General features: G+C 39.1%; 1 protein-coding gene across 1 annotated transcript in view; it reads left to right on the forward strand.

Annotated features, from left to right (window-relative positions):
• The window catches only part of SIM2 (SIM bHLH transcription factor 2), a 56731-nt gene extending 44109 nt beyond the window's left edge, over positions 1–12622 (forward strand). Inside the window, exons 6-11 of the mRNA XM_056858523.1 lie at positions 811–1010; positions 1855–1961; positions 4539–4686; positions 7990–8158; positions 9928–10333; positions 11895–12622. Of these exons, the coding sequence (XP_056714501.1) occupies positions 811–1010; positions 1855–1961; positions 4539–4686; positions 7990–8158; positions 9928–10333; positions 11895–12616 (1752 nt within the window). The 3' untranslated portion in view covers positions 12617–12622. The remainder of the gene's footprint in view (positions 1–810; positions 1011–1854; positions 1962–4538; positions 4687–7989; positions 8159–9927; positions 10334–11894) is intronic.
• Positions 12623–15687: the final 3065 nt, after the last annotated feature.

A 15687-nucleotide genomic window follows, 5' to 3' on the forward strand; every position in this document is an offset into this window, starting at 1 on the left:
TATTCTCTCTGCACTCTGTGTAATAAAAAATCTTGCTGTCTGACAACCCGCTGCATCTGAAGAAAGAGGCTCAAGGTCACAAAACCTTATGTTACAATACACGTGTTAGTGTTTAAGGTTCCCTTTATATATAATAAAATTACCCTTTATATATAATAAATATAATATATATAACAGTACCTTATATATAATAAAATTATCTGTCAAAAGGTGAAGTATTAGCCATTTACAGTGCATTCCTGAGAGGAATGCCTGCGCCGGTCATAGGAGGTTTCAGCCCTTCATAGGGTAGCACAGGAAATACGGCACGAAAAAATGGGCATTCCCAGCCCAAAAGGGCTTTGGAGGCCACCTAAAGGCAGGTCCTCCCCCAGTCCGGCACGGGGACACCTACTAGGACGCTGGCGCAGGCTTTGACAGCAGTGGGACACCGGTAGACACCTGGGGCAGTGCTGCCATGGCAGCACCAGGTGTCCAGGCCTTCCCACTGGTGGTCAGGCCACTTACGCTGGCGTAAGTTGCCCGGATGCCAGCACGGCCCCCCCGAATCCTGGCACCACGCCTTCCTGGCCTCCTAAGGGCTTTCGCCCTTAGAGCTCAGAAATGCGCTGTTAGTGTAAATTAATTATAATTTACTCTTGGCATACAATACATTGGTTGCTCTGTCCTTGCTTACAAATTAATTAGACATTTATAACGTCAATAGACTTTACAAAAGAAATATCTTATAAGGAAAACAGGGTTTTTTCTGGTCAAGGTGCAGTCTTTCTGATCTCTCACAAATTTACACTTTTTTTCATTCCATACTAGGTGATCCATTGCAGTGGCTATTTGAAGATAAGACAGTACATGTTGGATATGTCTTTGTATGATTCCTGTTACCAAATTGTGGGACTGGTTGCTGTAGGGCAATCTTTACCTCCTAGTGCAATAACTGAGATCAAACTTCATAGTAACATGTTTATGTTCAGAGCAAGCCTGGACTTAAAATTAATATTCTTAGATTCCAGGTAAGTAAAAAATTATTTAAAACATTTCTATTGCACCCCTTTATATGCCTAAGTACACTAAATGACAAAAGCTGTGTTTTGTTTGGACTATTAGGATATTTGAAAAATAAGTTTTCTGGTAAGCCACTAGGTTTTACAAAAGTATTTACTGATATATCTTTCTTGAAAAGAGAAACAGTGAACTATTACATTTGCAACATGAGCGTGGGTAAAGTAAGATTTTAAGGTCTACAGTGGTAATTATCTTTAACATCATGGTTGTGTTTTTTGTTCTGCATTCTGCAATTGAAATATTACGCACAGACACATACTCACACATACACCCCTAACCTATGTCCTAGAATTATTGTGAGAGTAAAAATTGTAGGAGGGTGACAACTGAGCCTTTGGAGGAAGGAAGGGATAAATATGTACGGCTGTGAGCAAACAATCAGTCCCAATTAACCATTCAATAGAGACATCCTACAGAATACCTGTAAGTCTTATCAACAAACAGAGACACCTTCCATATTTTGTATGTCTAAAAACTGGCATTTTCCAGAAAGCAAGAATTGCTATTGAATCTTGATATATAAAATCAGTAAGTACTGTATAGCACTCAATAAATATAAGTGCGACATTTTCTTGAAGCTTGGGTATCTTAGTGAATTTTGTGTGTTACCAACATGAAATCCCAGTGTACCTTGTGTCAACATGGTTAAAAATAAGCTAATAATTCTGAAAAAGTTTCAGCACTCCCATTTAAACAGCATCTTGCAACTAATTTTAGCTTGACCTTTGGGACAATTCAGTGTTTGTTTAATGTAGCAAAATATTGGCTTATTAGCTATGTTTTCTGTTTTAGAGTGACTGAATTAACTGGATATGAACCACAGGATCTGATAGAGAAAACTCTCTACCATCATGTGCATGGATGTGATGCATTTCATTTACGATATGCCCACCATCTCTGTAAGTAAATGCAAAACAAATACAATGATTCAATAGTAATGCATTGTGATGGCACACCTTGCTTTCCCATTGCGTACACTTTGGCTAGGTAATTGAAACTTGTCAAAATTTCCCAGTGTGTACAGGGGAAAACCTACCCATGTAGTAATCACACATTATAGTTTACCTCCTGGGTTTCATACACATTCGTACAACAAGCTTTCTTCCATTTAGGAATTTTGTAATGTGTGAACCTGCCAAAGAAAAAATTCTGCAAGCAAATTACATAGTAGTACAATAAAAGAAATCTAAAGGTCTAGCATGTTGCATCATATACTTCTATAGTCCAGAGCACCAGTGGACTATAGAACATCAAAATATACATTTTGTTAATGCTGCTGCTATAATATTTAATCAAAGATTTCCCAGAAGACTGCAGAGCAACTAACCAGATTTCAGTAATGTCAGAAGATAAAAGCAATAAAAACAGCAGTGATAAGAATTAGTAAGATGTGTAAAATTGATGACCTGTGTTTCTGCACAGTGTTGTCACCACACTCTTGATAATTTCTTTATCATTCATCAGCAGCTATCTTGGCCAGCATAAACATTAAAAGATTGGCCATCTGAACACATGCTGCACAGTATGATGATTATGTATGAAGATGACTTTGAAATTTGAAGAGAACAATCTAGAACTTTTAAATAAGAGGAAGCTATGATAAAACTATTTCCCCATAAAACCAGTGTATTGTGTGTTGAAAGGTAGGAAAGAAGAGGTGCTAATGATTTGAATTTGCTGCAGATTGAATGCGCATGCAGCCTGTGGGATCTCACTATAGCAGGTGCCTGACATCTATCTGCATAGCAGTTTGGTTGGGCTTTGCCCCAGTACAAATAGTGAGCAACAAGTCATCACTTTTGTGCCCACGATTGCTTCTAGGCTCACCATATGCCATGTTTTTGTAGCATTTAGATTCAAAGAGATACAAAGTAGAGGCACGGAAGTGGAAAAGTAATGCACCAAGCATTTCATTAATTCCTGGTGGTGCTGATGAGGGTTGCAGTGCCAAAGAAGATAGAGAGGTCAATTAATGGGCTGGCCCAAGTCTGGTGAAATGAACACCCAAAGCAGAGCCTTGAGATAAGGTGTGCACTACTTTTGGCCTGCTTTGTACACATTAGATAATTTCTTTAGATAGTGCCTGCTTTATGCCCTTTATCTAATGGGTAAGGACAAGATGCCTGGACACAGGGCTTTTGCCCTTGCAAGTACAGCAATATTTGAAAGTGGCAGGCTGCACCATACCTGTGTGCACCAGGGAGGGTGTGTGTGAGAAAAGTAAGATGGAAACAGTACCAATGAACTTACACAAACAGAAAGAAAATAAGAAAATATGTAAGAGAAGAAGTAGGAGAAGTAGGAGAAGTAGCTAGATCTCTAAGTTGAACCGAGAGGAAATAATTCTTAACATTGCTCCATAGAGAACTGAGTGGGAAGGCACTCCTAACCCCCAGGCATGCTCAGAGAAGCAGCTCTCTCCCTTTCGAGCCTAAGCTACTTCTATTTTAGCCCCATTTATGTGAATGTACAGAGACCACAAAGAACAATCAAGTTACAAATTGCTAGGTAAAGGTTTTAAGGTAATGCTACTGAGTAATATCTACCAAGCTCATTCAACTAATTGCAGTGGATCCCAAGAAGTCCAGCTCTGCACATGAAGATAGTTTCAGAGGATAGCTGTGTTGGTCTGCAATGGAACAGCTAGATTTGAGTCCAGTAACACCTTGGCAACCTTTTTTTTAAAGATATTTTATTAACATTTTCAAAAGAAAAGATAACAAACAAACATATACATACACTTCCATTGTTGGTCTCTTAAGGTGCTACTGGACTCAAATCTAGCAGCCCTGCACAGATTACCTTGGTAATTAAAAAAAACACCATTTATTCTAGAAAGATAATGAAGTTCCTCAGTTTGATGTGAGATCAAAGTGACCAAACAGATTTGATCAAAAACATAATGTTTCCCCTTTCAGAAAGATGTGATTTTTTGAAGGATTACTAAAGCTAGAACCAGGGCAACAGCAGCTTCAGAGAAATGGTAGTGTGCGCACACTTCTCTTTCCGCTGCTTGTCTGTTTCAAATTCTCCACTCCCCAAGCCATATTCTCCTATATGAGATTCCAAACACAAAGTTTTCCCTGGGAAAAGTAGCCATGCCAGTCTTTCACAAGCTGTGTTATAACATGTACTTCGGCCCCAGGAAAAACAAGGTTAGGGTTATCACAGCTCTTCAAATAAAAAATTATGTATATTTATTGGAACATGTTCTTGCTTGATATGTTCACTTTTAGTCAAATTTCGTGTGCTTCTCTCTCTTTATAAACAAATAAATCAAAGTGATATAATCAGAAGGGATGATGTAGCTTTACTTGAAGTGAATTTTGGATCTGATCATTGCTTAGATGGAAGACTGCCTGGAAACTGTATCTGCACCTTCTTGAGCTCTGTAGAGCAGATGCAGGGTATAAAGATAATTTTAGAAGATATAAAACATTTATGAAAATAAATACATTTAATGTTATGTTTTATAGTGTTGGTGAAAGGACAAGTCACAACCAAGTATTACCGATTGCTGTCAAAGAACGGTGGCTGGGTTTGGGTCCAGAGCTATGCCACCATTGTACACAATAGCCGTTCATCACGACCTCACTGTATAGTGAGTGTAAATTATGTCCTAACGTAAGTCCCTATTTTCTACCACATCTGCCACATTCATTTCACCCACTCTTATGCTTAATTGTAGTTAATTTTCCTTCTTGCTTTCTCTGTTGCTTAAAATAATTTACTTTGTACTGGAATTGTGTTTTAATATTTTTTTGCCAGAGTCTAGTTAAATTTGCCACTTTTCTCGACAGAAAAATTATATTGCTTTGGTACAACCCACCTAATGTTGGCCTACAGCCTAGTTACGGGCCCAACAGTTGAAGGCAAATGTCAGAAAGTCAGTAGTGTCCTTACTGGGATGATAAATTTCTAGTATCTTAAACATGGAATTGTTCCTTATACACTCTGTAAAGCTCCTTTTCCTGCCATCAGAAAAACAACTAAAATATTTAAAAGTTATTTGAAAGCATTTCAAAGTTTTTGAGGAATTGTTGAATATAAGACTACAAAAATGTCCCTGTGACTAAAATTTCTACAGGCAAAATTTTAGATGGCAAACTTATGGCTTTAGGAGACTGTAAAGTAGTGGCAGTAGGCAGCATTTTGGATCTACTTTCTAAAGGAATTAAGGTTGTGGGAGTAATGCAGGGAGAAAACCCCTAGTGTCCTTGTAGCTATTACATTGCCGTGCGGTGCAATATAATCACATTTTCAGGATTTTTGGGGTTCTCAAGCAAGATAGCCTTAGAAGGTCTTGTTTTTCTAGAAGAAGCAAAATATAGAAATCAAGATTCCTCTACTGCTTCTGATCTTCTTGGATAGTTCATAACAATGAGGATGGTGGCATTGTTGGGAGGATAGGCTCTTGGGCCTGACCATGCTCCTCTGGAGCTGGTCGTAGTTCACCAGACCAAATTGTTGCAAGCTTGCTTCAAATATACTCACATTATACTGAACAGCAAAGATACCTGCACCACAGAATAATAAATACAGGTTGACCATGCTAGTTGCACAGCAATAAAACAATGACAAGTTGAGAGGATATCTAATTGTTGCCTATGCACAACATTAGGGGAGGGGCCGTGGCTCAGTGGTAGAGCATGTGCTTGGCATGCAGAAGCTCCCAGGTACAGTCCCCGGCATCTCCAGTTAAAGGGACTAGGCAAGAAGGTGATGTGAAAGACCTCTCTACCATAGACCCTGGAGAGCTGCTGCCAGTCTGAGTAGACAGTACTGACTTTGATGGACCAAGGGTCTGATTCAATATAAGGCAGCTTCATGTGTTCATGTGTGTTCAACATTATACATCAATATTGTGGTTCTAGGTGAATGAACTTTCAGTCATGTCCAATGACAGGCATTGTTTTATGTGTATCAGGAACAACAGATGTCAATTTCTGGAATGGTAGTTGTGTTAGTTTTTTCCTGCAATGGACATTTTTGTGACACCTTGCTTATACTGTAATAAATCTGTTCGTCTGCAGCAGATGCTAGTCATATGGCTCATGGTCCTGTGAAGGGCCCTTATGCAGCCTGTGAGGCAGCCCTGTAGGGGGTTTCAATCTTTCACTACACCGAGGAAGGAGCCCAACGTAGCCAAAGCAGGCAGAGCAGCCAGTTGAGTGCTATCTTATTGGCCGTTACCACCACCTGATGCAGCTGATGAAGAGTCAGCTGGAGAGGAAGGCTGCTCACTTCCTAGGGTTTGTGAGGTTGACACAGAGTGGGATGTGCAGGGAGGTCAGTAGGATTATCCTTACCTACCAGTAGGATCTGGGGCATCAAAGCTCTTACTATTCCAATGCATGTAATTCCCATCCACCACATTCTTTTTGCATCCAGGTAGCGGGGGGAGGTCAGCAGTGCATGCCCAGGTGTGTGCTTTGTAGAATATTGAAGCCTGGTTCACATATGGATAGTAAGTAGCTGGGTAATGGGAGAGCTATCCAGCATTCTCCTTTGGTTAGTATGGAGACAGCTGCTCATCACTAAGGCTGCAGTTCTAATGACACTTTCCTGGGAGTAAGCCCCATTGAATAAAATCTGCTTCCAAGTAGATTTGCTTAGGATTGCTCTCTAAGAACAGCTGTGCTGCTTAGAAGGGACAAGGGCAAAGGAGACTCAGAAGGAGCAGGAGATGTTAAACACCCTCTGCCTTCTGCTTCTCTACCCTGTAAGCCTTTGCATTCTTATGATTTCGTAGGCTTTGAAGCATGAATTTGCAGAATTTGGAGATAGCCACACTCGTGTTCCCTGTTTTAAAAATGTGTTAATATTAGGGGAGATGTATGCTATGGTGCTGGAAAAGGAGAGCATATAGAACTAATAAAATACTAATCAAATTATTAATACTAATATATATTAATACTAAATTCATAGTAGTGATATTAGTACCTTTTTGCATTTTGATAATTTATGGTATAGTGCTTAAGAATGGTGTAGTGCTTAAGCATGGTGTAGTGCTTAAGAATGGTGGTTAGGAGCAGTGGACTCAGCTGGAGAACCAGGTTTGATTCCCCACTCCTCCACATGTGCAGCAGACTCTAATCTGGTGAACCGGGTTTGATCCCCCACTCCTCCACATGCGCAGCAAACTCTAATCTGGTGAACTGGGTTGGTTTCCCCACTCCTACACATGAAGCCAGCTGGGTGACCTTGGGCTAGTGACAGCTCTCTTAGAGCTCTCTCAGTCCCACCTACCTCACAGGGTGTCTGTTGTGGGGAGAGGAAGGGAAGGCGATTGTAAGGCTGTTTGATTCTTCCTTAAGTGGTAGAGAAAGTTGGCATATAAAAACCAACTCTTCTTCTTCAAATGAGTAACATTTAAGTTAGAATTCTCATAACAAATTGGTTTGCCACCAATTGTCGTAAAGGTGTAAGCACCAAGTCATTTCTGACCCATGGGGTGACATCACATCATGATGTTTACTAGGCGGACTATGTTTTATGAGGTGGTTTGCCATTGCCTTCCCCAGTCGTCTACACTTTACCCCCAGAAAGCTGGCACTCATTTTACCAACCTTGGAAGGATGGAAGGCTGAGTCCACCTTGAGCCAGCTACCTGAAACCGACTTCCGTCGGGATTGAACTCAGGTCGTGAGCAGAGCTTTGACTGCAGTACTGCAGCTTAACATTCTATGCCACTGGTCTACAGGGTGCCAAAAGTTACAGATTTTTAAGTTGAAGGCAGGCACCTTAACTTACAACTTTTGTGTGTTTTGGGGAGCATGAATGAATTTGGAAGAGCCTTAAACAAAGGTTTTTTGACCCTAGAATATTTTAATGCTACATTGACATAGATACCAGTCACAGTGAGAAGAAAAGAAGAGACCCATTTTTAAAACTCTTCCATTGTTGAAATGATTCTTTTTTTGGCAGTGAAATAGAATATAAGGAACTTCAGTTATCGTTGGACCAGATCACCATTTCTAAGTCACAATTTTCATGCAGAAGCTCAGTATCTACCTCACAAGAAACACGAAAAACAACAAAACCTAGAAGTAATAAAATGAAGACAAAACTTAGAACAACTCCTTATCCACAGCAGGTAATCCCTTATTCTGAAGAATGTCTCATTTTATAACTGCAAGACAAGCTGTATGTGATTGCAGCTAGAATTGTGTGGATTATCATTAGGATTTTCTTTGCAATCAAAGAGTGTGTCTCTTATTGTGTGATTATAAAAATTTCTCCAGTGGTCTGCAAGCATGTAGCATCAGGAATAAAGACTGCTGCAGTATCAAAATTTGTATAATTGTTGCTGGTACAGATACAATAGCATGTGTCAAAACTGCTGCACTGCAAGGTTCACCTTTGAGACAGGCTCCTAGGATCAGTATACAAAGCCATAACATAGTAAAGAAACAGGTAAAGAGGAGACAGTACACAGGGGAGATGTTTCTAGGCCTACACACATCCTTTCAGCCTGTGTGATATCAGCCACCTTTACATGCTTTGTGTGCCACAGTAACATGCTGTAATGTGATTGCAGATGACAATGGCATCACACATTAGGCATGTTTCATATAGGGTGCCACTGTAGCAGTGCAGGCTACTTGATCAGGTGCTTGAGGTGAGTGTTACAGTTAGTAAGTTACGGTATATAAGACTCTAGAGAATTTCAAGCTGTAAGAGAGCTGAAAGAGTTATAGGAAACAAGCCAGCACAAACTATTGATTTAGCAGGCAAGTAAAATATAAACGATTTATAGGCATGGGGTAGTTGAAAGGGGGATGAGGATGGGAAGGTGCATGGATAAAGGACAATGGAACAAAAGAATAGTATAAAAGAAATACACAGTAACCTGAATTATATTCAAAATAAGAAGAGGGGAAGAGAAATCTCTTACTGCCTCCCCAGAGCTTTGTTAACCAAGAGACTGTCTTCATTTGAACAGACTATTTGTCTGCTTAGTACAAATAGGAACTATCCAAATGTGAATATTACAAACGCAGTGGCCAGGAGAACATATAGCTACTCACATAAATGACTCTAAAATCCTTACTTTTAAACAGGTATATCTGCTTAACAATAAGGACCACCAATTCTGACTGCCTCTACGTTATTTGAAAACACAGGCAATTCCTAAATCCCTTTAATTACCTGCTGGTGCTCTGTGAATTCCTGATAAGTAGCACTTTCCAAATCTGTGGATCACAGATCAATTGCAAACAGAGCCATCTATAAATGCAGAAATGCATGGCTAACAATTTCTCTTTGAAACATCAATACATTCTAGTTAAAACAATGTTAACCAGTCTTTTAACACCTGAATTCTGGCAAAAGCTGCAATGAAAATTATAATAGCTGCTCTGTTAAATACTGTTCATGTATTCTTGCTCCATATTGATTCAATACTGACTCAGTGAAAAGAAAGCAATAGTTGAAAGTCACCTCTCTGCAGTCTTAGGGGTTTCCATGCAGCCTCTCCTGTGCCTGAATTGTGCCAGGGCTCAAATCTGTGGCACCTGTTTGCAGTTTCACAGCTGAGTGAAATAGGTAAAATAATAAGCGTATCTGAGCATGTGCAAGGTGTCTCTCCTCCTCACCACTGAGTACTCACAGCCTGCCCTGTACACTTAAGATCAAGAAACTTGGCATCTATTAGTTCAGGTGGCAAGAGTCCAAGAAAGTTTGAGCTCCAGCACTTGCCCTTTTTAGACATTAACCAAAGCCAACTCCTCTTAGTTCATGTGAACTGGTGTGACTGCAGTTCAGGGTAGTACTTGGCTGCAGTGCACTCCGTTAGTCTGTTACACTGACAGATTTCAGAGTCAGCTATTAAACACTTTTCTTTCTTTTTATTTGCTTTTTCAGCAATACGGCTCCTTCCAGACAGACAAACTGGAATGTAGCCAGGGTGGAAGCTGGAGATCCAACTCCACAGCAAATTCTGCCACCATCCAAGAACAAGCCTTCCATTCAGAAAACAGCGAACTTTTATACACCCCATCGTACAGCTTACCTTTTTCTTACCATTATGGACACTTCCCTGTAGACCCTCATGTATTCAGCAGCAAAAAACAAATGCTGCCTTCTAAATTTGGGCAGTCTCAAGGAACACCTTGCGAAGTAGCTCGGTTTTTCTTAAGTACACTGCAGACAAGTGGAGAGTGCCAATGGCATTATGCCAATTCTCTTGTACCAAGCAGTCAACCATCTAAAAATCCTCCTGATCAGCCAGCAAGCACTGTACGCCATAATCTCTTACAGGGCTATGAAGGTATGTATTTCATGAAAAGAAAATCTGAAGCTGCCATAGTCAAGGAAAAAACCCTCTTATATTTTTAATTCTTTTCAATTATTGAAAAGGTCATTTGTCATTAAAAAAAAATCATTGAATGACAAAAATGTATTATTACACTGCTGTATTTTTTCACGATCATTTAATATTTTTATCATGAAAATTTAAGAGACGGGTGAGTTGTTAAATACAGGACAGATTCTAAACCTAGCTTCAAAAATCTGTGAAAACGGTAGTGTTTATGTTCATACTGAAGTTGGTATCTGAGCTGTTTATATTTCTGTTTGAATGTGATTTAACATTTAAGAGGAATTTATGTTGATTTTTTACAGTTATAACCTATAACAGGAAGTCAAGATTCAGTTTGATTCGACTTTTCATGAGGTGCATTCATATACCTTTTTTTCAGTATAGAACATCTCAGAATGTAACTAAGCCAGCAGGAGATCAGCTGTTTTACTTTCTGTAGTACACATAGCATCTGGGCGGCGCAGGGGGGGGAATTTACATCAGAAAAATGGTGTGTGGGGGGAGGGAAAGGGTCATACATGCCTTTCCTCATGCTGCTCCCATATTTTTTTAAGCAAGTACTGCTGATTTCCCACTGCCATGTTGAGCTTGGCCATCAGAGGTAGTCCCACAAACTATTGAGTAGTAACAAATTATACAGGTCTTCTACTAGGATCCTGACAGTGCTTTGAACTGTGGAAATTTCGTTTCATGTAGTCATATTAGAGCAGATATTTGACTGCAGTATCTTAGAACCATGCCTTCTGTTATAGCTGATCTTATAGCCCGAAAAAGCAATACTAGTTCACAATACTGTTCACAATACTAGTTCTTATTTTTGGGTGCTCATTTATAGAGGTTTCCACAAACTAGCAAAAATGCAATAATTCGAAAGCAAAACTTCCCCTTTCTTGAAGGTAGGGGTTGATGTTCGATGGCTGGGAGTGGCACAGCGACAGTACATCTACAGAGGCTTCCCGGCTGCTGCAGACAAAATAAAACAATTTAAAATGTAAAATGGGGAAAACTGTGAGGCTACGCCACCAAAAAACATGGTGTGGCAACGCTGCAACTCAAGGGCGCGTTCCTGTGGCAAAAGGGGTTAAGATGCTGCCTAAAGGTAGCGCCGTCCCCTGGAACGCCCCCACACTCACTAGTGTGGGCTCCTATTTCTGGGATTTCGCCCCTGGTGGGGCTGCGCTGGCGGTGGAACCCCACACAACAGTGTGGCTTACCAGCGCCTGCTTGAATGCTCCCCATGCCAGTGTAAGTGCCCATTGTCATGCCATTAAAGGTAACTGAAACTGAGTGTAAGTGTGTGGGGTCACTGAGTGTAAGTGTGTGGCGGCTCCTATGCTATTTTAAACAGAATGTAGCAGCTCCCTAGTTTGCCTAAAAAATTCATGAACAAATATACCTGCTCTTAAGTGAACTTTACAGCATTCTTGTTCAGACACATAAAATGACAGCTTTTATTTCAGCTTCTACGTTGAGTTACTTTCTTAATACATCTATCTTTTTCCTCCCTAAGTGCCACTATCAAACAGAAGATACAGCCAAGAGAGTACATCTGACAACTTTGCAGGCTGTGCAACCTTAACACCAAACAGTAGATACAAAGAAGAGATCTATGATTCCAGCATTATAAAACACAGCAAAATGGAAAACAGAATATACCCTGCAAATCAACATCATGTCATTAAAGAAGAGAATAAGCTAGTTTTCAACAGAGATTTACAAGAAAAAAATCACATTAGTGAGAAGCCCTTTCCAAATTCTTTAGCCACTTCATTTTTGTCAAAATCAGAATGTTTTCAAACTAAAGCTATTGGACACCTTCTCCCTGTTCCAACTGTATATGAACAAACAAGAAGAATTTGTATGAAAGAACCAAAATTTGAGCATATTGCCCATCATGCAACAAATCTAGGTGAGATGGAGACTGAGGACAGAATGATGGTAAAACTTGATTATGACTCTGAAAATGATCACACAGTGGATGTAAGGCATACAGGACAAGTTCCATTTGTACTTCTGAACTATCATCGTGTTTTAGCCAAACACGGCGCATTTCAGGCCTCTTCATGTACTACAACAGGACACGTAGCAGAAAGCTATGGACATGGTTCTGAAGAAGTGAGTACATTTTACAAAAACCAAAGTCCCTCCTCAGCCTCTTCCCCAGAGATTCACAAGGAGCCTGTACTTCCCCATTATATTGGAACTTCTGTAATAATAGCTAATGGAAGGTGACAACAGTAGAAAGGTTTTTTTAAAGCTAAAAACAAATAAAAGCAAACTGTAACGAAAGCATGAGAATACCATTTAGTGAGCATGGTTCAATGAGACACAAACTTGCATGCATTCTTGGCAAGCCATGTGTAACAGACCTTTAAGGTCAGAAAAAAACTACATCTAGCTTCAGTGCTTCGTTGTTCCTGATCTGTGCAGTTGACACTGCCGGTAAAAAGCCATGTAATGATCAGTTTTTTTATTGTTAAAGAGTACAAGTTAAATTATAGGAGTTGTGTGTACTAATATGAAATTGACTTTTTTAAAAAATAAAATATCCCAAAATGTGTTTGAATGTCATAGACAACCTGGCAAAGGAAACCGTACCATTATTATTTTTGAAAGTCTCTTAAATTGCCTTTGGATACATTGAGATCCTGGAAACCTGTGTTGAGGATTTGAATTCCTGAAATTAAACCTTTAATTTTGAATATGGTTTTGATATATTTTACATGGCAACCAAGAATTGGCTACTATGTGACTACTATGCATTGTTAAAAAATTAAAATCTACCAGCCCAACACGCCTGGAAATAATTACCAAAGAGTTCATGATTTTTCACATTGTATGGAAAAAGCTATGGGGAAGAATATTTTTTTTAAGACTTTCAAACGATTTGCCATTTATCAAATATACTTTCTAGCTATAATAGTATGTCCAGAATAGAGAACCAAGAAAATAATGAACATGTTCTATTAATTTGGCTTTAGTATTGAAATCTGAAATGTTTTCATTCTCAGCAAACATTTGTGTTTTCAGTCCAGCAAATTGTAGTGCTTTTACAGCATATCTAACTAAGATACAGTAAACTGCATTCAGAAAAAGCACTGATGATGGAGAGAATTATCAGGCACCTACATTGTGTTCTGCATTTTCAGTTCAGCACAAGCTGTACTGGGTTTTTTGGTTTGTTTGTTTGTTTGTTTGTTTTGTTCTGTAATGTTGAGCCTGGAAAATATGACAACCCAAGTACTTGCCTAGATTTTATGCCATTCGTATATAGCTGCTGCTCTGATCCAGATCTCAGTGGATGCTCTGACACAACAGATAAAGCTCTTCCACAAAGAAATGCACACTGAAGTAACTGGAGAAGCCATTGTAAGCATAGGGATGCTTTTACCCACAAGGAGCCACTTCACTGTGGCAGCTGTCAACTTTGTATAGTTGATGACCTACACATTACTTATGATAACATGACAAAATGCTCCATAATACGTAAAATAATATGTATGCTAATACACATTGGCATTAAAGATTATGAGCACTGGAGTCATGTTATCTTTTAATTTGCACTGCTTCTTAGCATTTGTTGAAGGTTGAACTACATTAAAAAGCTTAAAGGACCCAGATAATGTCCACTAGAGGTGGCAGCAAATGGCATTTTTGCTATTTTTGCTATCAGTATAGCAATTGCTATTTTTGCTATCATTTTTGCTATCAGTATAGCTAAAACCAAGGTAAAATTATTTCCCTAACAAATCACATGTAATGTATATTGTGCAATGGAGAAAACACGTTTTCACTGAGTGCAGTTTTAAAAAAAGTTTAATAAATTGAAATTAATAATAGGCACTTCTTAAAACATTTACTGAATACAGGCATAGCAATAAACCCATTATCTTTTCTAGTTTTATAACAGTGCAGTCCTAAGCAGTTATATCTTTCTAAATCTGTTGAAGTTAACAGAATTAAAGTGTACCTTTATTTTAAGTCAACAGCCCTGAAAGTATAAGCCAAGCTTATGGGTAGACAATTACTAGAAGACGCACAACACTCCCTTACCTTCATCCCATCATTTATCTTTTCATATCACCATGGCCCCATTCCTTCTATTGGTTTAAGGAGGAACACTAGGCTGTTTTTCTTTCGTGAACAATGTTTGCTTAAGCATTTCTTTGTTGTCTTGTTCCTTGATTCTTTTGCTCATTCTTCTTTCAACTTGAGAACAAAGTGCTTCCAGGTGAACAGGCTATCATTCTTTCATCTTAGCATACTTGGAGAAGCTACTACAGTGTTTCCTATGTTGGGGAGGGGGGCTTAACATTGTCCAGGTTCATTAGGTTAACTTGGTAACAATGACTTCACATGCAGATTTGGCCCTGTTCTCATGTATGGTATTCTATTATACAGCCTGATGCATCTAAAAGTGAATATTTATGTAGACATTTATACCCTCCTTTTCTCCCCAATGGGAACTGAAAGTGGCAACATTGTTCTGTCTATTTTATCTTCACAAGAATGATCACCCTGTGAGGAAGGTTAAACTGACTGTTTGACTCAAGGTCAGGTAGCAAGCATCTGTAGCAGAGTGGGGATTAAAACTGGGTTTCTCGGATCTGAAGTCCAACCACTATACCATGTTGACTCTGATAATACATTTTGTGGAACCCTTGACTGTATAATGCAGAGCTATGCTTCATAGCTTACAATTCATGTAGTAACGTGCATGAAAATAAGCCCCAAGCTGTATGTGAAACTCTTCAGTTAATTTCAAATGGTGGGTTAGAGTTTATTGTTTAGTGCTCAAACCAACAAGAATATTATGCAAATTATATTGCTTGAATCCTTGTCATTGAGACTAAATTTAGTTTTAAAATAGGGCTTAAAACACAAGGCTACAGCCCAGTTTGGGAAATCTCCCAGTAGCCAATAAGACTCACGTCTCCAACATGCATTGTGCTAGAGTTTTCAGATCACAATCTGAAGATTTGTGCTATTGTCTCTTGTACTGCCTTTATTTGTGTGATATTGCACCAAAATAACAGCAATACTAACGTAAGTATTTGCTGATGCAACAACATGTTAGGATCATCTTTATATTACCTCAATATAGGCAACATTAGCAGTGACCTCATTTTATTAGCTGCATTTTGGTATTACAAGTTGACGGAAGGGAATTTTCCCCCATAGTTGCCAAACAAAAATACTCTCTTAAGTCCTGTAAGTATAATAGCAATTGAACAACATGACATAAAGGAGCTTTTTTAAGTGAATCCTATCACAATTACATATTATCAGATACAAATTTCCAG

This window comes from Euleptes europaea, chromosome 12 (assembly GCF_029931775.1).
Source record: "Euleptes europaea isolate rEulEur1 chromosome 12, rEulEur1.hap1, whole genome shotgun sequence".
NCBI lineage: Eukaryota > Metazoa > Chordata > Lepidosauria > Squamata > Sphaerodactylidae > Euleptes > Euleptes europaea.